The 27822-nt window shown below is 37.9% G+C and overlaps 2 protein-coding genes across 2 annotated transcripts in view; one reads left to right on the top strand and one right to left on the bottom strand.

Annotated features, from left to right (window-relative positions):
• Positions 1-12173: 12173 nt before the first annotated feature.
• Positions 12174-14048, bottom strand: LOC126284942 (protein lethal(2)essential for life-like). Its single transcript, XM_049984205.1, has 4 exons — positions 13865-14048; positions 13495-13653; positions 13117-13338; positions 12174-12699 (listed from the first exon to the last, which is right to left on the bottom strand). Exons 2-4 carry the CDS (start codon positions 13651-13653, stop codon positions 12559-12561), a joined length of 522 nt encoding a protein of 173 aa, XP_049840162.1. The 5' UTR covers positions 13865-14048; the 3' UTR covers positions 12174-12558.
• A 23-nt stretch (positions 14049-14071) lies between these two features.
• The window catches only part of LOC126284937 (HIV Tat-specific factor 1 homolog), a 521685-nt gene continuing 507934 nt past the window's right edge, over positions 14072-27822 (top strand). The window contains exons 1-3 of the mRNA XM_049984199.1: positions 14072-15070; positions 23411-23661; positions 27303-27462. Coding sequence (XP_049840156.1) covers positions 14713-15070; positions 23411-23661; positions 27303-27462 — 769 coding nt within the window. The 5' untranslated portion in view covers positions 14072-14712. The remainder of the gene's footprint in view (positions 15071-23410; positions 23662-27302; positions 27463-27822) is intronic.

The following is a 27822-nucleotide window of genomic DNA, read 5'->3' as shown; positions in this document are numbered from 1 at the left end:
GACAGAGTCGTTACGAAAATATCTGGCCCGCTCGAAGTTCCTATTGAACCCCGTGTGATTTCTATTTGTGGGGAGCACTAAAGGAAAAAGTGTATAGAACACAACAGCACTCGTTTCAAAAACTCAAGGATAATATACGCGAGGCAATGAATTTAGTTTCTCAAAGATAATTACATCATGTGATACACAGTTTCTAGAGCAAATGTCAGAAATGCGAGAAAAAGCGTAGCAGACAGTTCCAGCATCTCCTTGCGTGACATGGGCAAGAATAAAATACATTTGCACATTATATTTTAAATTTAGTACTGCGATAGTAGACGGGCGATACGGCATCTGATTCGCCGGGCAATGGACCACTCACTCCGGCCATCATCTGCGCAGGGCGGCGGCCATCAGATACATGGAGCAGCTTGTAGATTGACTGTATGGTGCATCGCTCCGAAGGACAGATCATTTATACACAAATAGACATAGCATTGTTTACCAGTGACTACATTATTAAGGCCGGCCGCTATTGCCGAGCGGTTCTAGCCGCTTCAGTCCGGAACGCGCTGCTACTACGGTCGCAGGTTCGAATCCTCCATCGGGCATGTATGTGTGTGACGTCCTTAGGTTAGTTAGGTTCAAGTAGTTCTAAGTTCTATGGGACTGATGACTTCATATGTAAAGCACCATAGTGCTCAGAGCCATTTGAACTACATTTTTAATGCAAATTCACTGGAGGCTGTGAAAATAAAATCACAATTCGTGCGATGCAGTGCGAGTCACAGGAATTTCACGAGTTAGAATATTTTTTTCTCGCAGACAGGTGGAATAAAGGTTTAACCAAATACTGCAGTTAGGTTAGAACACTTAAAAGTTAAAATTGTGAAATTTTTCACGCGTTCGTGTTTGGGGACGTAAGTGATGAGTCGTTCACACCAGCTGCAAGAGCAATTCAGATCGCCTATTGAATCAGTAGGGCTACATTTAAAATCATTGACATAATCCTGAACATTAAATATTACCTCCGATTCGACCATAGCTGGTGTAAAAAGGGAACCATCGAGTGCACTGCCGATGAGTGCAAAGGAATGGTCAGACTTGTCATGTCGAAACCTGTGTTGCTTTTTTTTACCACTGTGAGTTAACATTGCAAGTAGTCTGTATGCAGAATTTTAGCTGCTGTCATGACCTGGACGTCTGTAAACAATTTTATGAAGTAAGACATTATTGTCGCATGGTTTCCGCGCTTATAACTGCCTCTTGTACAACCCTGACCTCTCTCGCTACGTTATACCAAACCCATCTAGGGACAAGGTGGCGTTAGCTACGTGCCGCTCTCTTGCCACAGCAGTGAGAGACCTGATTCCCCCGGTGAAAGCGATCGCATGATAATTAAACATTCGTTGACAAATATGGCTGATATGTTATCTACAACATTCTTTCCAAATAGCTATGAAATAGACACAAATAAATATACGGTTTAGAAAATGTCCAAATATTATTTCTTGTAATTACCGCAAAAATGCGAAATATTGATACAATGTTCAAAACATAGGTTTTTTGTGCACCAAGAACATACAAGCAAAGACGACATATGACAGCCCTGCGAATCACAGACGTTGTTAGATGTCCGTAGACAAAACTGGGCAGGTGTTAGAAATGAATCAGGCCTAGTGTCAGTATATTTCGAGAAATGCCACGCGTATTGAATCAGATTCTGAAACCGTGGGGAGGAAAATTGATAATGTACTACTGATTGCAACTTGAGAATTTTGTCACGATGATGGACAGGAAATTGCAGTGATCTGCACACCATATTTTTCTCTGTTAGTTTTCTGGAAAATGTCTTCCACTGACGGAAAGGTTGAATTACTTTCGTCGTGCCGGGTGGAATCTGAAGTATCTCTACTTCTTTGTCAGGGTGGGCTCGAAATACAGCTTTTAATGAATCAAACCTTTTATAACCTGACCACGAATCTAGAAGGAGAAGAGATTTGTTCCCGCAGAACGGAAGAAAAGCATGACGCATGAAAAGTGTAACGTTTTCATTTCCCATTTTTCCAGACTTCGATGCGTCTACCACAAGATTGTTTGCGTAGAACATTGTTCTTTTGACACGTGGTCCAAAACGTCCAGTTGGTTCTTGAAGACAAACATATAGTTTAGGCAGCAATGAACCATCCAGACTAATTATGGGAATTATAGTGGGTGAGTGCAGTCGTAGACTGCGCAATCGCCTCAATATGTTTTTCCCCTTTGAATGACAGTGTTCTTTTCGCACGCATTTCTTTTTGAAAACCTGACTGATCTGCATTGTACACGTACGATTCACTAAAACTAGAGATCTTATTTTTTGCATTCGTAAGAAAAGCTTCTATCATTTCGACTTGTCACTTCATTTTGCGACCTGTTTCTCGATGCAAATTTTGTAATTTTTCTTGCCATAATTGTATGTGATCTTTTGAAGCGACTAATCCAACAGCTGTATATTCTTTAGCGCCTATCGCGTTGGCAATCTCTAACGCCCAATCACGCAAAGTTGTATCGCTGACACTAAATGACTGTTGTCTGGCATCGGTAAATAGCTCAAAAAGTAGCGCATTTATCTCCGTCGCAATTTCCAGTCGACTTTTACGTCGTCTAGCGACTTCCTTTTTCCATCTATACAATTCACGTTCAGAACGGACAAAGCGATACTTATTTTGAACAGTACTGACACGTAGGCGCTTCTTATCACTTTCGTTCAAGCAACACTTCACCGCTTTTTCTTTGTCTGATAAGGTAATTGTAATTTCTGGTGTTACTTTCGGAGATTATTGATGATGGTACGTGGCACTAACACTCGAAGAGTCTTCATGAGTGCAACTTTCGTCGGTGTCTTCGCCGTCTGTAGATTCACAGTCTGCAATATGGAGTGTTTCAATTGTTCCAGCCACATGTCTGCGCCATTTACATGCTAGTCTATAAGTTTAACAACCATGTCGCAGAACACATAGCCTTCACACGTGTTTTCTGTTGATTGCGTCATTTGGCGTCTTTGGTATATCTCCATGGCAAGCAGCAAAACATTTACAGGGTTCGCCATCACCTGTGAGGGGAGATTGAATGTTCACCGTAAAGTGGCTTGCGGAATATAGATGAACATGTACAGAACGTCTTTCACATCTCTAACTAGTTTCGAAATACGTACCAGAAATTAAAAGGACGTGAATGCCAGGAAACGAATATTCATTTCCCCTTTCCACCAGAACCGTGCAGCGACATTCCTCTTCAGTGAACGCCGCGATAAGACGGCCGCACAACGCTCGCGACTCGCCATTTCCAGGGGTGGCCAGCCGTCACTGCAAGCGCCAAGCAGGAAAAACAGCCATGTTCGTGAATTTTTTTTAGGTGACTTCCAGCTCATGTCAGCAGCTACAATTTTGCATACGGACCTTTTGCACAGTTAAATAACAGTGCTAAAAAAAGCAATACATGTTTCGGCATGACAAGTCTGACGATTCCCTTGTCAGATCATTAACCTGCCACATTATTTATGATGTGGGACAGGCTGTCTTATGCAGTGCCTCGTACTGTCGCAGTACGAAACCAGCAACTAGGTTCCTTTGTATTCAGTTTTGAGAAGGCTCTGTGAGGAAGAGCTGTGTCAAAATATTTGACTTGATCGACGTCAGATTTTCATATGAAAGAAACACTACTTCTTTTTATTAGCGATTAACTAATTTCACCCTCTTGAACATTATGAAGTGTTCTGATGGGGACAACACTAAAAAAATTTATGGATGGCTTCAAGAAACTCAGAAATTAATAAAAAAAAACAAGTACACTACACTTCAGATGTTTATCACACACAAAAGTATGACATAATGCTTCCAGTACGTCCTTCATGTTCCGCACAAAGGCATGGAAAGAACATCTAAAGGTGCCCGTGTATCAACATATAACGTACTTTGCACTAAAGAATAAAAAAAAAGTATAGTTCATCTGACAACATATTATCTTCGAATAAATAATTTCTGTGTGATGTAAGGAAGTGAGGAGCCGGCCGGTGTGGCCGTGCGGTTCTAGGCGCTGGAGTCCGGAACCGCGCTCCTGCTACGGTCGCAGGTTCGAATCCTGCCTCGGGAATGGATGTGTGTGATGTCCTTAGGTTTGTTAGGTTTAAGTAGTTCTAAGTTCTAGGGGACTGATGACCTCAGATGTTAAGTCCCATAGTGCTCAGAGCCATTTGAACCATTTGAAGTGAGGAATATTTTTTATTAATACTTGTACTTGTGAATTTTAAAATATTCCCCGGCGAATTGACTGTTCAAACAAATTTCGGGCTTGCACCCGGTCGTCGTTCAATACTTCGCACGATTTTCAACTGGGCACCTGCCAGTCATCTTCAGGTGAGCCCGAAATTTGTTTGAACAATACTGGCACTTGTTTCCATTGAATCTGTTCGTAACTTCCGTTATTGTTCTCACCAGTAGGACACTAGACAATGCTCAAGGGGGCGAAACTGACTTCAAATGGTTCAACTGCAACATAGCGTCCCACAACGGTGACACGTTACAGCATATTTCTCTATGCTGCGTCACCTTACGCCTTACACTGGATTTATGTGCGTATTTTACATGAGCAGTCAGTATGGGGTGAAATAAGCTCACAGAGACAAAACTCATGGTCGTAAGTAATGAAAACATTGCAGGAGTCAACTTAGCAATAAACCAAATCACTATAGAAAGGTTCAAAAATGGCTCTGAGCACTATGGGACTTAACATCGGAGGTCATCAGTCCCCTAGAACTCAGAACTACTTAAACCTAACTAACCTAAGGACATCACACACATCCATGCCCGAGGCAGGATTCGAACCTGCGACTGTAGCGGTCGCGCGATTCCAGACTGCAGCGCCTAGAACTGCTCGGTACCTCTGCCGGCTCTATAGGAAGGGTAAAACAATATACATACCTTGGAACCATAATAAATGAAAATTGGGGTAACTCGCAAGAAATCAAGATTCGCATCGGCAAAAAAAGAAATGTGTTACAGAAAATGAGTGCTGTCTTCAATAGCCATAACCTAACTCTAAGAATAAAAATCAGACTTTTGCACTGCTATGCATATTCTGTCTTCCTATGCTGTGTAGACACATGGACCTTAAATAAAAACATGGAGAAGAAGCTGGAGGCCTTTGGATTTTGGCTGTATAGGCGGATCCTGAGAATACCTTGGACCTAGAGAGTGTCAAACGTAGAAGTTTTGAGAAGAAAGAACGCAACACCTAAATTAATCAAGATATCTAAATGCCGAAAGTTGCATATCTAGGATATGTCATGGGCAACACAAATAGTTATGATTTGTAATTTTTAAAAAAATCAAGGGAAAATCATCAGCAAAAGAGATCCTGGAAGAATACGAATGTCTAGGTTTGACGACCTTAGGTGCTAGTTCAGTATGTCATCAACAGAACTATTCCGCGCTGCTAGCAACAGATGAATAGCCATCATTATCGCCAACGTCCGACCCGGATAGGCACTGAAAGTCGAAGGAGGAGGAGGAGGTGGGTTACTTTCAACCTCTGTACTCGGAAATGCTTAAAGGCATCACGAAAATTTTCACGGTTGTTCGAGATCGGGATCTGAGGAACATGTGGTAAAATTTTGAGCCATTTGGAGTGCATAGCCGTCTTGGAACCCTTGACTAGGTTTCGGTAAGAAAAAATTATAAAAAATATATTTTTGGGGTTTTCTAAGGGACCGCCCGCTCCAAAGCACCCAAAGGGCCACTGTATATATCAAATACACACAGAACCAAACGATTTGTTCCATTTACCTAAGCAGGAGGAAGTCACACTAACACGATCCTTTTGTTGGGTAGACGAATGGTCCCTAGCCTAAGGGCTATCCAAAACTCTTGACCCTACCTTTACATCACCAATAGCACCCAAGGTATGAAGCCAGAAAGAACCCAATTTTTATGTGTGGCATTTTGGAACGTATTGGGAAACCCATGTTGTCTCATACACACCGATTAATTTGTAATATTGTCGGCTAGGGTTCGTGCTTGAGATTTTCTGAGAATACATTAAACATCCTTTCAAAGCCACGACACTAAGAGCGATCTTGCAGCGAGATGGGTTAACGTTACCGTATAGAAAGTTTTGCCTTGAGTTATTCTCACTTACTATAGAAATACCTCTGAGGGCTTCACAAAGGTAATATGCGCATTATTAAGTGGGTATTTGATTTTTTTTTGGGTAATGTATACTGCAACCTGAGTTTACAGACTGCCAGGTGCTGACTTCGTCGTGCTTAAAAGATGGTTGTACCACATCAGACGTTTGTCGAACTACTCCACAAGGGAGTGCTGGATTCAAAAGGGAGGTCACATTTTCTTACCGTCTGCCCACCCCTCACAAATATTATTTGCCCTCATAACTTCCTTTACTGATGGCAGTAAAAAGCCGACGAAACCAGGAGGCGTTTATTTTCCAACTGGAAATAACGTTGATAAAGACCCAAACATTGTTGCAATGGCATCCAGTTGGAGTGTAAACAAGTGCGTCATTGAAGCAAAATCTATCACTAGACACAAACCAAATACAGACGTGAACAAGCTGATAGACGAAAACTCTCCAGGAGACATAAATTCGAACTACCAGAAATGAACAACAAGCGGGGAGGCGGAAGATATTAAATTGTGGCCAAACAAAAAAACGATCTTGTCAAAAGCATTACAGACAGGAAAAGGGCATGAGCTGTCATACATAACTGTACTATAAATGGAAAAGCTGATGAACAGCGTGCTTTGAAGTCTACTATGCAAAGTTTGGAAATATCAGTACTAAAAACAGAAGTACAGACAACAGGTACTGGTGGCGAAAAATGAATGCTGTATGGTGACAAAATAGCCTGGTTCCACCTTAGCGGATTAAGAGGTGGCACTGCAGCTGAAACAAAGTAACTTTTTATGAAACCCTTTTCCAGATCACAGAAGTTTTACAGTTGATGAACTGGAAACAAAGGGAGGACTGAATAATAGTTTCGAAATTAGTGCTGATTTTGAACTAAATGGGACACGCAATATGTGGCACAAGAATGTTGTGATAAAACATTTTTTATTCCAGAGGATGCCCAGTGCTCCAGTACAATAAACTATGAAGCCTGAGACTATTCAAGTATAAAAGGAAATGATAACATTGAAGAAAATTCAGGCTTAGTTATAGAAAGGGCAAATGTGCAATGCTTCAGGACAAAACTTGATACATTTTCATTCTTCGTTGAGCAAGTGAGACCTGATGTACATGTAAACTCTACCTAGTCCAACTGGAAACAGAAAACTACAGACATATTGAATATCTGGATATGCCTGTGTATGCACATAATATGCTCAGGGTCAAGAAAATTGATTAAATAACTTCTGCGTAGATTTAAACCTAGAACTGGCTGCTTTGGGCTGCCGGCAGCTAACTCAATTGTTGTTTCTGTGTACTGTTCTGCAGATGGCAGATCTGAAAATTTCATCAACTAATTATAAAACTGTTTGTTTTCATCTAATGCACCTATGAGCAAAGATTGCATTATGTGGAGATGTCAACATTCGTATTGGAGAAGAGGAGAGCTTTTATGAACTTAGCAAGCAGCTGTGTACTATCATCAACAAGATGAGGTGTTTACCTTGCATAACTGTCACAAACATAAATAGCTAGGACAGCAAAGTAAGTGGGTTGACACTGTGCTTGCAGATCATAGTACAGTAATCATGATCTTGTAGCAAACCCAGTGAGTGCACTACAAATTTCCAGCTGGCAGTCAAATTGTGTGGTCGGAAACAGGGTTAATGCAAAGAAGAGTTTAGATGCTTTCAATGATGCACCATCTTCTATAAATTGACACCATATATTTGAAGAATTGCCATTAAATGAAGCATTTGGTTACATTTTCCAGATGTTCAAAGTCCAATGTCATGAATAAAACTAAAACCCGCCTGATATCCAATCGCCGAATCAAAATAAACACAGGAAACAGCCCAAGTACGGAGGTGATATACTCCTAATGAAGCTAAAATAAAATGCATACTATAAAGTCAGAGCAGCTACAGATAATGGCAGCAAATGGCTCTACAGAAGTGAAAAAACAAAGGAGAGCAGTGTTGGATTTACTGATGAAGCTAGCAGTTCTTGCAAGGCAGTGTGATATCTGGTTAACAAACACAGGAAAAGGCTCGCTTCTTGCTCTAATTCTTGCAGACAAGTTGAATATAATGAAAATTTTATAAAGCTAGTGGAATGCACAGTGGGTGAAAGATTTCGGTGAAATTTGGACATAAATGCAGTACAGTGATACTATTGAAGAATGTGTATCGAAAAGTTATAAAAAAAATTGTACAAAACTACAAACCTTGAACGAGTACCAATATTTACACATGTCATTTACTGTGTTAAAAAGTATAATCCGTGAAACTGCTCAACCTCTGACAGAAGTAATGTGCCTGTGCTGGGGAATTTCCAGACCTTCTAAAAGTGGCTTACACAGTACCACTTTATGCAAAAAGCCACAAGTAACAAGGCTTTCTGTATCTGCAATACCAGTTCTAGCTAATGTTTTGGTGTGTACAATGACATACCAACAATTAAATTATTTTATAGGAAATAAAGTGCTATGATGCACAGCAGAGCTTCCAGAAGGACAGGTCAACAACCACAGCACTACTTCATTTAATTATATGTATCTAAGGCAGGATTTGAAGACAAAGAGTTAGTTGCAATGGTACTTAGTGACCTTAGTAAGTCATTTGATAGTGCCCACATTACGGTCCTGCCAGCAAGCTAAAACCATAGGTTTTTGGGGGAACTGTTCTGCACACTCTTGAAGCTAACTTGAGTAACAGATGACAGGTTGTAACAGTATAAGCAGCAGACACAGGTGAAAAGAAGTTACAACACATTGTGTCACTGGGATCCAAAATAGGGCCTCTGCCCTGATTTTCGTTAATGACATGAAATAAAAAAAAGAGCACACCTTGCAATATGTAATCTTGTTCGCAAAAGCGAAGGGAGTCATTTAGGCTGTCCAACAATCTGAGGCTCTATTCAGTGAGACCAAGGCATAGCTTATCATGAACAAGATGTAAATTAATGAAAACAAAATGCAGAGGACGACATGCAGCCTCAGTGATACTACAGCACAGCATGAAACAGCAGCAGCTAAACTTCTGGGCTGTTTGATTGATACTAAGTTAACCTGACAACAGCACGCTAAACATGTATGTACCAAATTTTCAGAGGACCTGTTTCTCTTGATGAAACTAAAAAGTGTAAAATCAGAACAGTATCTACTAACAGTATACTATGCAGTGTTCCACAGCTACATCAACTTGGGCTGTTATTGTGGGGCTACTCTGCAGGATGCAAGAATATGCTTTTATTGCAAAAGAAAGCAATGCAGACCCTATCGTCAAGGGGGGCAAAAAATTGCCAGCAAATATTTTCCTATCTAATCAGTTCTGACTTAAAATGAGACTTCGAGACAGAGAAGTAAAGTTCATCCACACAACACTCGCAATAAAGAAAGGCTAAGTTGTTGATTAACAGATAAATGAAACAGCTTCCCAATGGTGACCTTAAAATTATTTAGTGCACTACATCATGATATTCAGTCATTACCAGTGGAACAATTGAGCGGTAAAATTGTGTGTAAATTGAAGAGAGCAACATTTTTACAGTACTGAAGTATTTTTGCCGATGACAGAACAATGTATACCTGTGCTGTAACTGAGTGCCATTACAACAGCAGCAACTCTTAAACACTATATTCTACTATAGGTTCTATAGCTGTGTCATTACTGTAAACTATGTTTGAATTAAGTTCCTAATTTTAATATGTTTTATAGCACCCATTCTAGTACCATAGTTTATACTGCAGTATTGTATTAATTTTTTTGTGGTCATATCTTGACAGTGTGTGCCCAGCCATGACTGGTGAATCACACAGTATTTATAATGAAGGTAGTAATATATACACAAAATGTTTCAATATAATAATAGTCTCACCACAACAACACACTTTACTACAATAATTTGTTTATGTTCTAGAGAAAAAGAAAGTTTGGAAAGCAAAAGTTGAAAAATTTGAGAATTTGGCTTATGTGTGTCATGCAATTAATCCAGGACTTACAAGAGCAACCAATTCTAAAACTTGACAGCAACATAACTTACACACTATAAAATCAAAGTGCACTCTCGCCATTATCATTAAGTCACCAAACATTACGACAGTAAACACAGGTCTACATACTGTGGCTAAGTGAGCATATGTGCGAGATTGTGACAACCCTCATATAAGCAACTGTAGCTTCTAATTCCTAGAATCATTACCATTTGAGACTCAGTTTTCATACTTTTTTTAGTCTCTAACATTATCTGTAGCATATAAGATTTTTTTTTTAATCCACATGGCTACATCAACAAACACTATAAACTGTTCACAGCTGTAGCCCCTGGATCAAGATTAGATTAGATTTACTTGCATTCCAATTGATCCGTAGTGAGGAGGTCCTCCAGGATGTAGAACATGTCAGAAAAACAATACATGACAAATATTCACAACTAAAACAAATACACTAATGTACCATTCCACAGGTCCCAAGGGGAATGATCGTCATTTTTTAATGAACACTGTATGAAAGAGTCATTTTACAAATACTAATGCACTGAATATAAAATAAAAAAGACTTTTTATTTATTTATAAGGTAATAAATGTGCAAAACTACTACTATAATACTTATTTACAATGAACACATTACTGCACTGAAATGGTACAGAAGTTACATTGTACTTACACAGAGTGCTGAAGTTATAATATCACACACAAATCAGTTAGTTCTACTGAGAAATTCATCAATGGAGTAGGAGGAGTTGGCCACCAATAAATCCTTTAAGCTTAGCTTCTCTTAAACTGAATTTCATTGGTTGTTAAGCTTTATATGGCTGCTGGCAAGTTATTGATAATGGGTGTTCCTGAATAATGCACACCTTTTTGTACAAGACTAAGTGACTTTAAATCCTTTTGAAGATTATTCTTATTTCTAGTATTGATTCCATGAACTGAGCTGTTGGTTTGAAAAAGTGATATATTTTTAATGACAAATTTCATTAAGGAATAAATATATTGGGAAGCAGGCTTCAGCAGGATGTTCTTGAGTTCACACCACATTTAACTCTTACTACACACTTTTGTGCCCAGAAAACTTTAGCTTGGCTTGATGAATTACCCCAAAAAATAATCCCATATGACATTAGGGAATGAAAGTAAGCATAGTATGCCAGATTTTCCATTTTTATATCCCCTATGTCTGACACAATTCGCATTGCAAATTGACATTTGTTAAGACGCTTCAGTAGTTCTGTGGTGTGCTCCTCACAATTGTTATCAAGCTGTTAGGCATATACTCATGGGACACCCATTACAAGTTCTTAATTGCATGTAGCGTGTTTTTCAAAAGTTTAGTGATGAAGAATTGGCTAGGAACCAGTGACTAATGTCCACAAATATTGTATTAGCTGATCTTTCTACAACTACACTTGATTTGCTGTTTATTGCAATGTTTGTGCCATCAGCAAACAAAACGAACTTGGCATTGGGTAATGTTACTGATGACAGGTCATTGATATACACAAGAAAATCAAACTGTCTGACCTACTTCAGAGGGTACTGGTGGAAAAAAAAGCTCCTGTATTTGCACAAGGTGGGTACGGATTTGTGGAAGATCATGGCCACAGAGACTAAATCAGTGTTGCATACAGTTCTGGCTTCCAAGATTTCTCTGAGAGTAGAGAAAGAGTTGGCCAACTTATTACATCCATCATAAGCAACAATGTTCTAGCCCCACTACCAATACAATCATCTCTTTCATGATCTTTAGATTGCATTTGCTACAAAAGAAGCTCCTGCAGAACTATATAAATCTTAACACTCATCAGGGATAAAGGAATCTCAAACCTCTTCAAACTGTAATATATCTATTGAAAATTACTGTAACTTGCCTTAAGTATTTTTATTCTCCACAATATTATCAGATTCCAAGAAAAGTTTTTTTTCCAACTACATATACTTTTGGAATGCTTTCTTTCATGAATTCTCAACAATGGTAGAGAATATTTAGGAACAGGTTGGTAATTCAGTAATGAAATTCATGACCACTACTCAAGAACAACTTTTATTATTTTCCTTTATTACAGTAATTCTCCTACAAAAACGAAGTGCAGTTACAAATATAATGGAATGAAACGTTTAGGAAAAAATACAAACGATGTTATACTTCATATTGAAAAGGTGAAGTTCTATGGCAAGTATTTATCTCTAGCAAGATACACATGAAAAACTCCATGTTGTGTACGTAAATGAGAATACACAGAATCACATTTGACTATTATCTGAATACATAACTTAACTGTTAACTGTTTACAAAATTCATGAAATTAATACTTCTAGAGGGAAAATAGTATCAGTCTTAAGTTTAACACGCAACAGCGTTATTTTAAGGAAGCTGTTACTACAATCCTGACGCTTAAATTTCGTTTGTCTTTTACTTGGATGATGTATCCTCTGTTGCAGCTGCTCCCTCCTGCTCAACTTTCGAAGGTTCCGAAACTTGTTTTACCGCTGGTGCAGATGATCTAACTATTGGTACTATCCTCTCATTGGCGTCCGGCATGGGCAATGGCCTCTGGAACGTAATGTTAATAATTGGTAAAAATGTCGAAGCAAATAATTAACCTAAAAGTCTAGAGCAGTGGTTTCCAACAGGTGGTCCGCGAACTCCCAGGGGTTCGCGAGCTATTCCTGAGCGGTCCGCAAGATGCCATTAGAATAAGAAAAATATATGTTAAATATATTTCGTATGATATCAGATTTTTTGTTTTGGCCGCTCAATAATTTTTCAATAATTAATATGTCAGTTTTTTCAAAGACAAAAAATAGAAAACGTATAAAAAAAGACTTTTAATTTAGCTAGGCACTTGATACTGTGATGTGACAAGGTACCAATCACGATCGATGAGGGGGTCCTCAAGAAAATTTTGTTGGAAACCCCTGTTCTTGATTATTTGCGAAGGAAAGTGAACCTTTAATGAAAGTTACTCACTTTCTTCGGTGCAACAATGCTAAGTACGCCGTCCGAAGACAATGTCGATGCTATTTTATCTGCATCGGCGTCTTCCGGTATTAAATAACGACGAGTGAAACTACGAGAAATGTATCCATGCTGGTCCTGTCTCTCCTCGTGTTTAGCTTCTACGACGACAAATTTGTCAACGACCTTCACAGTAACTTCATCTGGTCTGAATTGTTGCACATCGAGATTCACCTGCAAGCGTAAATATTATGTTAATGTTATACAAAAACACTTCAACTACCAAATAGACTGTTTAGCTAACTCCCAGTCTCAACAATGTTGACAATGCTTTGAACGAACTCCAATAAGAATTGTAACAATACCTATTTATATAGTGTTCATCCTTACCTTTAAGCCATCATCTCCGTAGTACTGGGCTGCGCCAATTTCTTTCTGTGCAGCTTCCAACTGACTGAGAGCATCGAGGAGCAAGTTACGAGAATACCGAGGGCTAATCCTCGGGCTCGGATACTCTATTTCACCAAAAATCAGTGGCAGCAACGACATCTGCAATACCGAACCATGTGATAAGTGTAAAGAGCACACAAAGATTTTTATTACTTCATCACTCTATAACTGTCACACATTGGTCGCTTCACAATGCTATTAACACTTTTCTCTACAAGCACGAATTTCACACAAGCACAAGCAACTGCGCCAAACTCGATAAATTATTTTAATGTCAAAGCTCACATCCACGAGACGGTTGCTCACTTACCGTGTTGCACGAATAGCGCAGGCGTTCCTTAAATCCACGTATCACTGTATTGCAAGTGCTCAGCGCAAGTGCACAACCCGGCTCCTGTCACGTTTATATACTGAAAGTTGCGCGCTATGGAATGATCTGGGGTGTTCTCAGTCGACTACGTTGACATCGATTCTATACCGTAGAACTTCTCGAACTTTCAGGAGTGTTCCAAATATGCAGTAGCTGCCATCTACTGGTTGAAGTTTGAACGAATACAAAATTCTAACTAGAATAGTTGTTATCCCACAGAATAATAGCTGCACATTTTTTGTATTTGACTGAGTAATCTATTTCGTTTTCAAAAACAAGTATTAGAATGAGCTTAGAAATGATACAATATATTAATTAATAGAAGGAATTTTTATTATTTACAGCTTTAATCCCATGTTGAAAATAGTTTAAGCAGTAATAGTCGACGCAAAAGATTCAATTATTAACACAAAAACATTTTGATTTACAAATTTTTGAGTAAATAATTTTTGGAAAAAGGTATCTGTGCCTCTTGACATTGTTTGGAAGAATGGAGCGAAACACAACATCTTTCTATTTAAGTCTTTGAGTTGTTATTGTTTTGTGTTGTGGTTTGCGTTTGAAAAATGTTGCGAGTGCTGCAGCTTCTTTCGTTCGATATTTTCACCGTATGAAAATATGACAGATTAGTTAAAATATGGAAATCTCAGGGAGCGGACAAAACAAATATAATCGCAGTTGGAAGCCCTACGTATTATTCTTAGTCGTGTTTGATTTTTCTCATGTTATAGAAGTGGCGTGCTATATAATTGTAACTAAAGCCTCAGTTGTATTGTGAAACTGGAAGAATGGCAGACGGAAATTCTGGGGAGCGCGATTCAAAAGATGTGCAACTGACAGAACAGTATTCACAAGACGAAACCACGTTAAAGGAACATGGGATGAATGCAGCAAATGTACATTACGAAGGTGATGTGTGCGTTTACACAGACCCAGAATCTTCGTTTCAGTATGAATGGGATGGAATAAAAAACGAATGGGTCCCAAGAACAAAAAATGCAGAAGAAATGAAAGCTGCTAATGCTGAAGCCGCAGAAAGTTCCACTGGCCCTACGACTTCTAAATGCATCGCGCCGAAATCTTTAGTATCGCCTGAAGAATACCAGTTTGATGGAGAATCGTATATCTACAAAGATTCTCAATCAGGTTAGCCTATACTTTTCCTTTCAATTAATTTCACATTTTGTCTATATTTGAGTGTATACTTTTGTATTGGAGAAAGTGGCAACATTTTGTTTGATTTTTGCCTTATGTTATTGCATGAGCCCGGAGGGTTTCGCTGATATTACAGTTGTGGTGGAGTATACACCTTTCTTTGTATAAAAGATAATGCCATCCTTGGAAACTATGGACTTCCATAGTAAAATCTTTAAAAACAAAGCATTCTAGTGGTTACGATAAAATATCAACAAAGTTAATTAAGGCATGTTCTTGTGAGTTTAGTACAATTCTAACTTACTTGTGTAACCAGTCAATTATAACTGGAACATTTCCTGACTGGCTGAAATATGCAGATGTTAAGCCTCTATTCAAGAAAGGGGATAAAGAGATGCCATTAAACTACAGACCAATTTCACTTTTGCCAGCATTCTCGAAAATTTTAGAAAAAGTAATGTACAGGCAGCTTCTCAACCATCTGTTGGATTTCTGAAGGGTTCTGATATTGAAAAGGCTATTTACACCTATAGTGAAAATGTACTTAATTCATTAAATAACAAGTTACAAGCAGCAGGTATTTTCTGTGATTTGTCAAAGGCATTCGATTGTGTATACCACAACGTCCTTTTAAATAAATTAGAATTCTATGGTGTCATGGGTAGTGCTGCAAAATTTTTCAAGTCATACCTCGCTAACAGGAAACAAAGGGTGTCAGTGCAAGGGACTAGTGAATTAAGTCATCAGTCATCATCAGAATGGGAAGAAGTTACATGTGGTGTCCCACAAGGATCCATCTTAGGGCAATTGCTTTTTCTCATGTACATTAATGATCTCTCATCAGTTACACTACCAGAAGCAGTGTTCTTTTTGTTTGCATATGACACAAGTATTGCAATAAATAGTTTGTCGAGTGTAGTTCTAGAAAGATCTGCTAATGATATTTTCATGGATATTAATAAATGGTTTAAAGCCAACTCACTGACATTCAACTTCGAAAAGACTCACTTTATGCAATTCAGAACCTGTAAGAGGTTTCCACCCAGCATATGCATAAAGTTCGAAGAAGAGCAGATAGAAGAGGTTGACAGTCTTAAATTCCTGGGTCAGTGATAGTTAAGAGAAAGCTGTTACATATTAATTCAACCATGTTAATGCAAAATTTATATGCATTAAAGTCAGGCACCACAATCCAAATGCCATGCAGCACCTATATTACGAAAGACTGAGCCACACTAAGATACTCATTATGAAATGAGGTGCAAGGGTCATACAAAGGTACTGTATTGCCACACACAAGCTGATGTGTCATTCCCTGGCTACAGTTGTTTATTAACTGCTCAAGGACCATATGGGTCATTCAGTGTCAAGTGGTCTAAATTTAGACAAGCTCCTCACTCGACAAAAACCAATTTTGATGAAATTTTTACATGATGTACATATAGACCTTACAAAGCACTGCCAAATTACAGCTTCATAAGTAGTATGGTGGGGCCAGTAGCCACCTTCTTGTAAAGGCTCATTTTTAACATTGTGACTGAAATTTATAAATTATCAACTTTGTTTTACCATTGTTCAGGATCTAAGAGACCTGTCATGCTGAAACTTTGTGATCCTGTTCAACGTTTTGGGTACAATAGCTTAGTTGTAGTACAGAAGGTCAAACTGTGATAAATTCATCATAGTGTGCTATCAGAGTGGCGCATAATTCTTGTCGTACCAAATTTTGGCTATACTTTATTGCCTTGTATCTACTGAAAGAGTAACTTTCTGAAGCTAATACTTTAATTATCTGCAGCCTGCGCCAGCATGTCATAGATGATAAAGCTCTGCAAGTGGCGCCCAGATTGCTCAAATAATAACTGAGTTATCGAAGTTCAAAGTGTGCTAAAAAATTTCATCAGTCAATTTTGGCTCACTTTCAAAAGGTCATATCTCAAAAGGGATAACTCAAACTTGATTTTTCTCCGCACCATTGAAAGGAGCTCACTTTGTTTGGTCATAAAAAGTTGTTTTTGTTTTGGAGCCTTTGCATTTAAGAACAAATAAACTTATATTTTCATTACATTACATTTCTTGACATTGTGACTTAAATGAATAAATGATCAACTTTTGTTTACCATTACTCAGGATCTAAGATACCTGTCATGCTGAAACTTTGTGATCCTGTTCAACATTTTGGGACAATATCTTAGCTGTAAAACAAAATGTCAAACTATGGTAAATTCATCATAGTGTGGTATCAAAGTGGCCCATAAATCGTGTCATACCAAATAAACTTACATTTATATTACATTAAAAAATACATGTACCAGTCAAGCCAAATATTTCAGTTCTTATTCATTCATTTGCTGAAATTGTTACTAATAGCAATTGCAGTTGATTCTAACAAGCTATAATGTCGGCCCATTCTTGTTGCTGATGGAGCTGAAATTACAGAAATAATGTGTTGCTTTGGAATCCAACAAGCATCCTGCCTAGCTGGCCAATAGAATGAATGTGCAGGTCCATTGGGGTGCATGAAACTGACTAAAGCATCATTTTCTTCTTCTGAAACTTCAGACACATTACCAATCTACTATTTCCCATCATATATACAGGCAATGTATTGGCCCAGTTGTAAGGCTGTAATATTTCTGAATGAAACTGTTGCTTGACTTTGGTCAACATTTGCCACAAAAAAATTGTATCATGGGATACTCTTCTAATATAAACTTGCTTTTCATTTAATGGCCCAAAATGGTGATTTTCTCTTCTTCCTGATACTGTGCAGCCATTTCTGAACCTTGCTTCCTGCCCAGTTTTTAATGTATCAATTTCTTCTTTTGAAACAAAAATAAATTGGATTCCTCTGATAGTCTTTGTACAGTATTTAAACAAATCAGTTGGTGTCAAAATCTGGTCCTCAGTTGGTCTTTGAAGGCTTGCTCTTGCTGCCAGGCACTTTACAGTTCCTCCAATTCCAAAAAGTTCCATTCTGCTGATATTCCAAAGTCATTTTGATGGTGGCAGAGATACAGAAAATTTTTGAAGTTTTTGTACTGCACTGCTGACCCATCATTGAAGTAGTAAATGTGTGTGATTTTTCCAAGGAGACACTTTACACCATCTATTAATTTCACTATAAAAGCATGTATAGTGATTTCATCATGTTTCAGGCTGTCACTTATTTTACACTAGCTGATGCTGCTGATGTCCAAGTTATTTCTGAAGTACACAACAAATGGGTGTAAAGTTGCTTGGCTGTTATTCCATTGAAAACCTTGAGGTGCATCCTGGACAATGAAGGAATAATTTTCAGCAAAGTCCATTAATATGATCAGTTCAGATGGCTTACAGCTTTCTTTTATGCATTTTAGGTGCTTGCTCTGGTGCTTTGTAACATACTGATGAGTGGAAAGTTTGTCAATTTTTGAAATCAAATCTTAATAAAATCCTCGGTGGTCATCCGCTTGGTTTCTAATATATCTCTATAAGTGTGCGCCCACTGTTTGAACTCTATGGTATCATCTGGATCACTGTCTTCAAAACTACTAAAACTGTTCCAGTAGTTCTTGTCCTGGAAAGATTTCACAGCGATTAAGCATGCAGTCTTTGGATTCGAAATCACACACTGTTTTAGCAATCGGATACTTATAATCTTCTTTAATTGGAGTGCTTGCAAGCATCAATTTCACATTTTGGTGTAAAGTGCACACACAGACTGAGTGGGTTCCTGCAGCTTCCACACCGATGCACCATTTTGGCCTCAATTCACAAAATTTGGAAAATCCAATTTCAGGCCCATGCTGAAGTCGATATGCAGCAAACATTTCTTTCATTATTCAGAAGAAGGCATTTTTGCAGAAGAACTTCCTTTCCTTCTATTCTAATTTATACACAGTCTTTTTTACCTAGACAAATTTGGCTAAATTCTTCATTCTGAAAAAATGTTACCACTCTTTCTTTTACAGCAACTGGAATCTTCTTGCCACACTTGTTCTTTGGCGGAGCTAATGCATCATTTTCTGCCTGTAACTTCCTAGCTGCTTTTACCATCCTCTCTGAAACACCAAATAATTGCATTGTTTCTTTTATAGTCCAGCTTTGTGGTACTAATGACAGTATTTGCAATTTTTCAAGCTGCCTTGACAATTGCAAATTCTCTTTCAATTCTTTAATCAGCTGCTTATAATCTTCACAATCAGGACATGTCTTGCTTGTACTAGGTGTTTGAAGATCTTTTGGGGCAAATCCTCCAGCAGCAGCAATGTTATTCATTATTTCCTGTTGAGCTTCACTTATTTCTCATTTTGCATAACTCTTCATATCTCATTTTGACGCTCTCTGAAATTTTAGAGGGGAGACCCCAAAAGCAGTTAGACTTGAATTGATTGAGACTTCTGGATATGCTACATCTTCTGACTGGTTTGAAGTTGACTGTGATTTTTCTGCTTTCTTTGCTAAAAATTGTTTTCTGCAAGTTGGACAGATCCTCTGACCAGGTTTCACATTGCTTTTAGTTATGGCTTGCAATTGTTTTGCTTTTTCCGTATTGATAATCCGTAAACCCTTTTTAACAGAAAAGTTCTTTGCACCGAAAGAATTACAACAATATCTCTGTAGAAAGTTTTATTCGTCCACAAGTATTGCTTTGTGCATTTTCAGTAAGACGTATCTCACTTCTTTGGTTTATTAATTCCTGTTGCACTACTGAAATTTTTTTGATTGGAATCTACATCTACATCCATACTCCGCAAGCCACCTGACAGTGTGTGGCGGAGGGTACCATGAGTACCTATATCGGTTCTCCCTTCTATTCCAGTCTCGTATTGTACGTGGAAAAAAGGATTGTCGGTATGCTTCTGTGTGGGCTCTAATCTCTCTGATTTTATCCTCATGGTCTCTTCGCGAGATATACGTAGGAGGGAGCAATATACTGCTTGATTCTTCGGTGAAGGTATGTTCTCGAAACTTTAACAAAAGCCAGTACCGAGCTACTGAGCGTCTCTTCTGCAGAGTCTTCCACTGGAGTTTATCTATCATCTCCGTTATGGCTTGTTGATGTGTGTGTGTTTTCAGGTGACTTGCAGAATTATCTGCAAGGCCAATGACATATGGTACTGAAACCTCGTTGGTATCCATTACACTACAATTAAATTTATGCTTCCAATTTCCATTTGTTTCAATATTAGATAAAGTAGGAGTGGTGTATATTTCCAACTGAAAAATATTAAACAATCACATATAATGAGAACTTCCTTGAGAATACAACAGAAAAAAGTTAAATAACCTGATAAACATTTCTAAAGGGTCACCCCGTACCTTGAAATAACTTTGAATTACCAAAAAAAAGATGTTTAGCCAGTAATGACAACGAACTTTACATCATTTAAAAGGCACATACAACATCTGAACCCTTTCACTGTGCAACAGTGTGCTTCAGACTGATTGTTGAAGCATGTTACCAAACTCCATTGATGACACTAAACTGGTCTGTCTCCAAAATAAAAACAACTTTTTCTGTTCAGACAAGGTGAGCTCAGATAACTTAGTTATTATTTGAGCAATCTGGATGCCACTGGCAGAGCTTTATGACATACTGACATGTTGCAGATAACTAAAGTATCAGCTTCAGAAAATTATTCTTTCAGTAGATACAAGGCAATGAAGTATAGTCAGAATTTGGTATGACAAGATTTATGAGCCACTTTGATAGCACACTATGATGAATTTACCATAATTTGACCTTTTTTTTTTTTACAGCTAAGATATTGTACCCAAAAAGTTGGACAGGATCACAAAGTTTCAGCACGACAGGCCTATTAGATCCTGAACAATGGTAAAACAAAGTTGATCATTTATTCATTTCAGTCGCAATTTCGAAAAACGAGCCTTTACGAAAGGGTGGCTAGTGGCCCCACCGTATTACTTATGAAGCTGTAATTTGGCAGTGCTTCATGTAAGGTCTATATGTACATCCTGTAAAAATTTCATCAAAATATGAGATTGTCAAGTGGGGACTCTTAGGCCACTTGACATGGAATGACCCAATGTAAATGATCATCCATTATATGTCTAAGAAGCAGAAGTAGTTCTCTTTGGAATAGGCACTGGACTCCTGTTCGGAAGGATGATGGCCCAAATCCCTGTTTGGTCATTCATATTTATATGTCTCACATTTTGTTAATTAATTAAGGCAAATGCTGGGATGGTTTCTTTGAAAGGACGCAGCTGCTTTCTTTCACCTTCCCTCCATATGCAAGGTTGTGCTCCATTTCTAAAGACTTCATTCTTGATGGACATTAAATGTACTTCCTTGGGAAAGCTGAAATGTAGGCCAAACCACACGTAATGAGACAGCAGTAATTTAGTTTGTTTTGTAGATACCTGTCTTCAACATAAGAAGAACTTTCTTTTCGTAGGTAGCATTTAGGAACATTCATTCATGGAAAGTTTTCACAATAGTATCATTGTTGCATAAAGGTAAAACTGCAAATAGAAATCACATGTGTATTTACCTTTTTTACCTTTACATGACACTATTGTGTTGACACTGTTTAGACGAAGATTTGTAAAAGCTTTCCCTGCTATGATAATTATTGTGTGAAAATATTTTTATGGTGAAACATATACCTTCTAATTATTTTAAAACAGTGCTTTTACATTATGTATGGTTTGACCTATGTCATAGCTTTCCCATGTTGAATATAACCATGGTCTCATGTCTAATCAGAGATAAATACAAACTAAATAGTGAGATACTACACAGAAAATACCTGACTGTTTAACTATTCTCCCTTCTTAATGTTTTAAAAATCCTCCTTGTCATCATCATAGACCAGCTGTGGAAGTCATTTGTAATAATGGTGAACTCTGTAACAAGTCATGTGAATCTCTGGATGGAATAAAAATAATAGTATCAGAAAAAGGACCATTTGCTGTATTGAAAAGAATGTTGAACACAGTAGATCATCTTTTGTAATGTTCTTCTTTAAACTAAACACAACTCTCTTTCTCTGCCTTTCTGTTTTTCATGTGTGTGTTTGATGTATCTGATGTTGGAATACTCACTTTCATTCTGTTATGTCATATGGGATCATATTCTGGGGTAACTTGTCAAACCGAGCAAAAGTATTTAGAGTGCAAAAGCATGCAATAAAACTCATTTGTGGTGTAAATTCAAGAACATCATCTAGATGTAGATACCTGTTCAAAGAACTGGGAATTTTAATAATTGCTTCTCAATATGTTTATTCCATAATGAAATTTATTGCAAATAATATGTCTCTATTTTCAGCCAATAACTCAATACATAGTATCAACACAAGGAATAAGGACAATCTACATAAAGACCTAAAATCACTTACCTTGGTCCAGAAAGGGATTCAGTATCCAGAACACACATTTTCAGTAAATTGCCAGTGATCATTAAAGCTTGGTTTCAGATAAAGCACAATCCAAACAGATACACTGGTACTTATCATAAAGAAGTCTCTCTTCCCACCTGTACATTACTAACTACTACCTCTTTCCCACCCTCTCCAGATTGCCGCTTGCATCATAAACAATAGTTGCATTCTGGTCTGAGATGCCAGGGTTGGCTGTCATGTGTTCATGAGGTGTGCTTGCTTGTGTGTGTGAATGGTGTGTGTATCTTTTTCTGATGAAGGCTGTAGCCAAAAGACTTACACAAGTGTCATTTAAATGTGCCTGTTGGCAACATAACATATCTTTTTTATGTCAACTAGAGTCTGTCTTTTCCTACATTGTTGATGTTCCTAAATGGAATTTCTATTGTTTGACAGTTTAAACAGAGTTTGAAAGACTTTTCGGTAGGCATCTCCTTCTGCTCTATAGTTGAATATCTTAACATGGACTCTTCAACTGGCTTAAATAAAATTGTCTTGTTAGATTTCAGTTTTGACAACACTTGTTTACAGCAGTCAGTATTAGTTATTTTGTATATGATAAATTTCTTAAAAATGTATAACTATGTTTCAGTCTGACAGTGTATTAATTCTGTGAATATTAGCAGTACCTTGACATCCCCTGACAAATGATCTGGGAAGTGAGTATTGTATTTGAATGTTCTATGTTTTTTTTTTTTTTTTTAATACTTTCTCACATGTTCCACATCTGCAAGAATCCATTCATTTTTGGTTCTATGGAACGAAGAATGATCCTAATCTAATCAGTTAACAGAAGCTATTGTTTGATGTACTGGTAATGCAGTGCCATAGTATTGAGTATATATGTTAATTCCTAGAAGTGATAATACTGAAATATTTCTTCACTACTTCAAACAACCAGTGTTCATAAGTTATGAAAAATTTTGTTGATATTTTCCAGGTGTGACGTACAAGTATGATACAGGTAAAAATTCATGGGTAATTAAGGCTGACACTGATTCAGTGGTTAAAGAAGCACCAAAAGAGAAAGAGGAACATGAAACAGACTCAGAAACTGAAGAAGTCCAACCAGTTAAACAAGACATGACGAAAGGAACTTATGGCTTTGAAGGTGACACCCATACCTACACAGATCCTACTGATGGATCAGTTTACATCTGGGACCGCGAAAAGAATGCATGGTTTCCAAAGGTTTGTTAACCAGTTGCACACACTTTTCACTCACCCACAGATATTATTTGTAGATTACAGTAAGTTTCAGTGTAATTGAAATCTAGCCATATAGTGCTTATGTTAATTTCTTTAACATAATTTAGAGATCAAAAGTCACATTTTTATTTATTCATTTGTCCAGGAACCATTTCACAATGACATAGGATTTGTCATCATAATACAATGAAAGTAAATATATACAGTAGTCGCGCAAGGTTTTTCAGGAGGACTTCTATGAAGTTTGGAAGGTAGGGGCTGAGGTACTGGCAGAAGTAAATCTGTGAGGATGGGTCGTGTGTCGTGCTTGGTTAGGTTAGCTGGTAGGGCACTTTCCCACAAAAGGCAAAGGTCCTGAGTTTGAGTCTTGGTCTGGCACTCAGATTTAATCTGCCAGGAAATTTCATATCATTGCACACTCCTCTGCAGAGCGAGAATTTCATTCTAGATCCAGTGTACATACATGTAGAATATATACAATATTATGAAAAGGAAAGTTGCTGATCCTCAGATAGGCATAACAAAAAGACTGTCACAAATAAAGCTTTTGGCCAGTAAGGCCTTTGTCATCAATAGTCTCAGGCAGCTGAAACCACACTGACTGAATATATACATAAGTTTATGAGGATAGAACAGGTGGCTCCCCTTGGCCATGCTGGAGGAACCACCTTGACACTTGCCTGAAATGCTTTAGGAAAACCTAAATCAAGATGGCCGAACAGAGCAAAATCCATCGTTCTGAGTACAAAGCCCGTGTCTTAAGAACTGCACTGTGTCATTCAGTAGGTCCTTACTGTGTAGTGTTCTCTTTACCAGTCCGCAGCTTGTGGTCTCGTGGCAGCGTTCTCACTTCCCTAGCATGGGGTCCCGGTTTGATTCCCGGCTAGGTCAGGGAGTTTCATCTGCCTCAAGGTAACTGGATGGTGTTGTGTCATCTTCATCATCATCATTCATCCCCATTACACTCAGAGGAAGGCAATGGCAAACCATGACCGTTAGGACCTTGCCTAGTACAGCGGTTCGGGTATCTCGCATCATTCCCTATGCTCTGTCAAGGTGTATGGAACTTGCTATCACCACCATCTCTTTACCAAACACAATTTGCACTAAATATCTTATAATAAAGCATAGCTTGCTGCACTGCACACACTATGGATGCTTGCTGGTGACTCCAGGACCATGAAGTTGTACATCTCCATGTTCTCCCTTCAGGCATCTGTAAAACTGAGTCTGTATCTCCCCTGTTGTGTCAGATGTTGAGCCCAGGATAATGAAAATGCATTACTACACGAAAATAATTACTATAATGCAGATTGTAGAAGCATTACATTGTGATTATGTATTGTGATGTGACAGTGTTATTAACTTCTGCTTCAAGTCCTCTAAGTAACCTTTAAGTATGTGGTAGCCTATGCATTACTCATTAAGCATATTTTAGCTTCTTTTTCAAATAGAGGTATTTTAGTTATCTCTTTGGGCAATCTATTTTACAGTTTTATTCGTTGGCAGAAAATACTCTTTCAAGTTTTTTGTTTGTTATTCTTGGCTCTTGTTCCATGATTACGTATAGAACAGTTGATGAATGACTGAAAGCATACTCAGTTTTTAAATAGTTCTTTGCAATAAGCCCTACTGCTCCTTTTAGTTATTATTCTTATGATCCTTTTGTGCACTTTGGAAATTGTGCCGACATTTTCTGCCTTTCATCCTCAGAAAAAAATACAATGTCTGTGGCTTGAGTGTATGCAAGAACTGTATGTCATCACAAAGAATTGGCTGTTACAAATCTTTTCTAGAACCCTAAGAGCATAACATGCTGATGACATTCTTTTCGCCAGTATCTTTGTGTGTTCATTCTCATTTAATTGACAATAAATGTTCATCCCTAAAACCTTTGTACTTGTTACTCGATCTGTACATTTATCAACCATGCTAAATGCGACATAGTTGTTTTCCCTCTTTGTTCTGAAGTGCATGCTGTTTGTTTTCTTTGGGTTCAGTGTTAATTTATCATATCTACCCATTTATAAACATCCTTGAGGGTTTCATTTGCCTTCTTTATTAGGATTTCTGGTGTTTTCCAGTGACTATGAAGTTGGTGTGGTCACCAAAAAGAACTTTTATACTGTCTGGAAAGTCATTGATATATATCAAGAACAACAGTATTGAATACAGTATACTACCCTCAGGCACACCTTTGTTAATATGTTTCTTGTCTGACAATTGTTTTACCAAAAATTTATCACTAGCAGATGTGTGGACATTTTGCACTCTGTTTCCCAGGTTTTTTTTTTTTTTTTTCCTCCTCTTAATGCATCCCTTAATGTACTCAGTGAACCAGAACTCCACCAACAAAATGTAGGAGGTTGTCCAGGGATATTTCATGAGTGTTTTTTTATTTGGGGCCCTTTGTTTCTAGTGGCTCGTTACAGAGTTGTTTCATTTAGTTTGAGTTCTTACACTCGTTTATTGTTATATCTGTAGTACAATGAAAATGTCTGCACAACAGTATAAATGGCAACAGTATTCACTGTGTGTCTTGCCACTTCGCCATAAAGCTTGCATTGAGTACCACTTTCTCTTATGTCTCAAGTCTGTTCTTCTGGCAGTGCTTGTTGCATGTCTTGCCACTTCGCCATAAAGCTTGCATTGAGTACCACTTTCTCTTATGTCTCAAGTCTGTTCTTCTGGCAGTGCTTGTTGCATGTTAACAGTGAGACCATCATTATGGATAGAAAGGCTTAAATATGAAGGCTGCAATACACCTCGTTATGGGTTGACTGAATGCAGCAGCAGAATAGCACAACAATGCTATGCTGAGCTGCTCCTGCCAATGTGATAACCATATCACAGTAGTTTTGCATCTCTGAGGTTTTGTGTTACTCTGTAGTGTCTTTTATATGTTTTTATGACTGCATATCACTGGCTTTTTCACTGCTGTGAACACTGTTTCACAAAAACAAAAGTAATTGGAGCAAAAAACTGAATAAGTCTTTATTTTATTATTATAATGGGCCACTGAAGACCACATGTCCCATAAACCAAAATATTCAGAAAATACCCGCAAACAACCTCTGAAATTTTGTCAAAGGAGTTTTCGTTCACATGGTATAAGAAACAATCATTACAGTAAAAAATATGTGCTGGTAATTTTTCTCATTGATTATTCTGATTCATTATGTCGCTTTATTCTATCTTACATTCCTTTTATCCACACCACTAGCAAAATATCTAAAATGTAATGAGGGTGTTTCACTTGTACTATCTTCATGGTTTAGTGATAAGCTTTGCTAATAACTGACACCGGTGTTCTGGATTATCGTAAAGTCCTATGTCCATTCACCCTTACGAGAAGTGACACAGACATATAAGCTGTGGAAGTAACATTAAAATGATAGACTCAAACATGACATTTTGCTATATAACACTGAAACTTCTTTTCTATAATATCTTAGAGGAAGAGGCCACCATACATTATGGTGGAAGACCAAGGTATTTGTCTGTGAACAAATTAATGTTTCTTGTGTTTTCCTGCCAGTGCTGCTGTTGCATTTTCCAATTGCTTATTGGTAGGTATTAAATTTCTTACAGCTTTCCTTGAAGTTTTTCTTTTATCTTTATAGGTGGACGATGAATTTTTAGCTCGATATCAGCTAAGTTATGGCTTTACTGAAACTGCAAAACCTCCAGAAAAATCAGTAGACGAAGAAGAGAAAGAAAAAGAGGCTGCTGATAAAGCTAAGCAGGAGGCACTGAAAAGAAAGGCAGCTCCCCAGGAACCAAGTATGTTTATGAAAAATTCAGGTTTTTTAACTATTTTACACGTTGTTTATGCCTACAGCGTTTTATGCTTTCTGCAGAGGTGCTCTTCCTTTTGTGTGTGTGTGTGTGTGTGTGTGTGTGTGTGTGTGTGTGTGTGTGTGTGTGTGTGTTTTGCATGTAGAAACACACAACAGAAAACAGTATGTACACCAGCTTCCTTCTACCAAACCCGCCAACTCTTTTGTAATCCCCTTAGCCAGTCTCATCCCCACCAACAATTATTGCACTTTCGAAGGCCAAATCTGTAAACAAATACATGGCACTCCCATGGGTACTTGCATTCCATGATCCTATGCCAACTTATTTATGGGTCATCTGGAG

The sequence above is a fragment of the Schistocerca gregaria genome, chromosome 8, assembly GCF_023897955.1.
Source record: "Schistocerca gregaria isolate iqSchGreg1 chromosome 8, iqSchGreg1.2, whole genome shotgun sequence".
Classification (NCBI taxonomy): domain Eukaryota; kingdom Metazoa; phylum Arthropoda; class Insecta; order Orthoptera; family Acrididae; genus Schistocerca; species Schistocerca gregaria.
Note: the sequence above shows the minus strand (reverse complement) of the source record. Positions and strands in the feature narration are given on the sequence as shown.

Coding starts and splice junctions, on each gene's coding strand:
- LOC126284942 (XM_049984205.1), bottom strand. CDS start 13,653: ATGTCGTTGCTGCCACTGATTTTTGGTGAAATAGAGTATCCGAGCCCG. Junction 13,339..13,494: donor ACGGAGATGATGGCTTAAAG/GTAAGGATGAAC, acceptor TTACGCTTGCAG/GTGAATCTCGATGTGCAACA. Junction 12,700..13,116: donor GCATTGTTGCACCGAAGAAA/GTGAGTAACTTT, acceptor ATTACGTTCCAG/AGGCCATTGCCCATGCCGGA.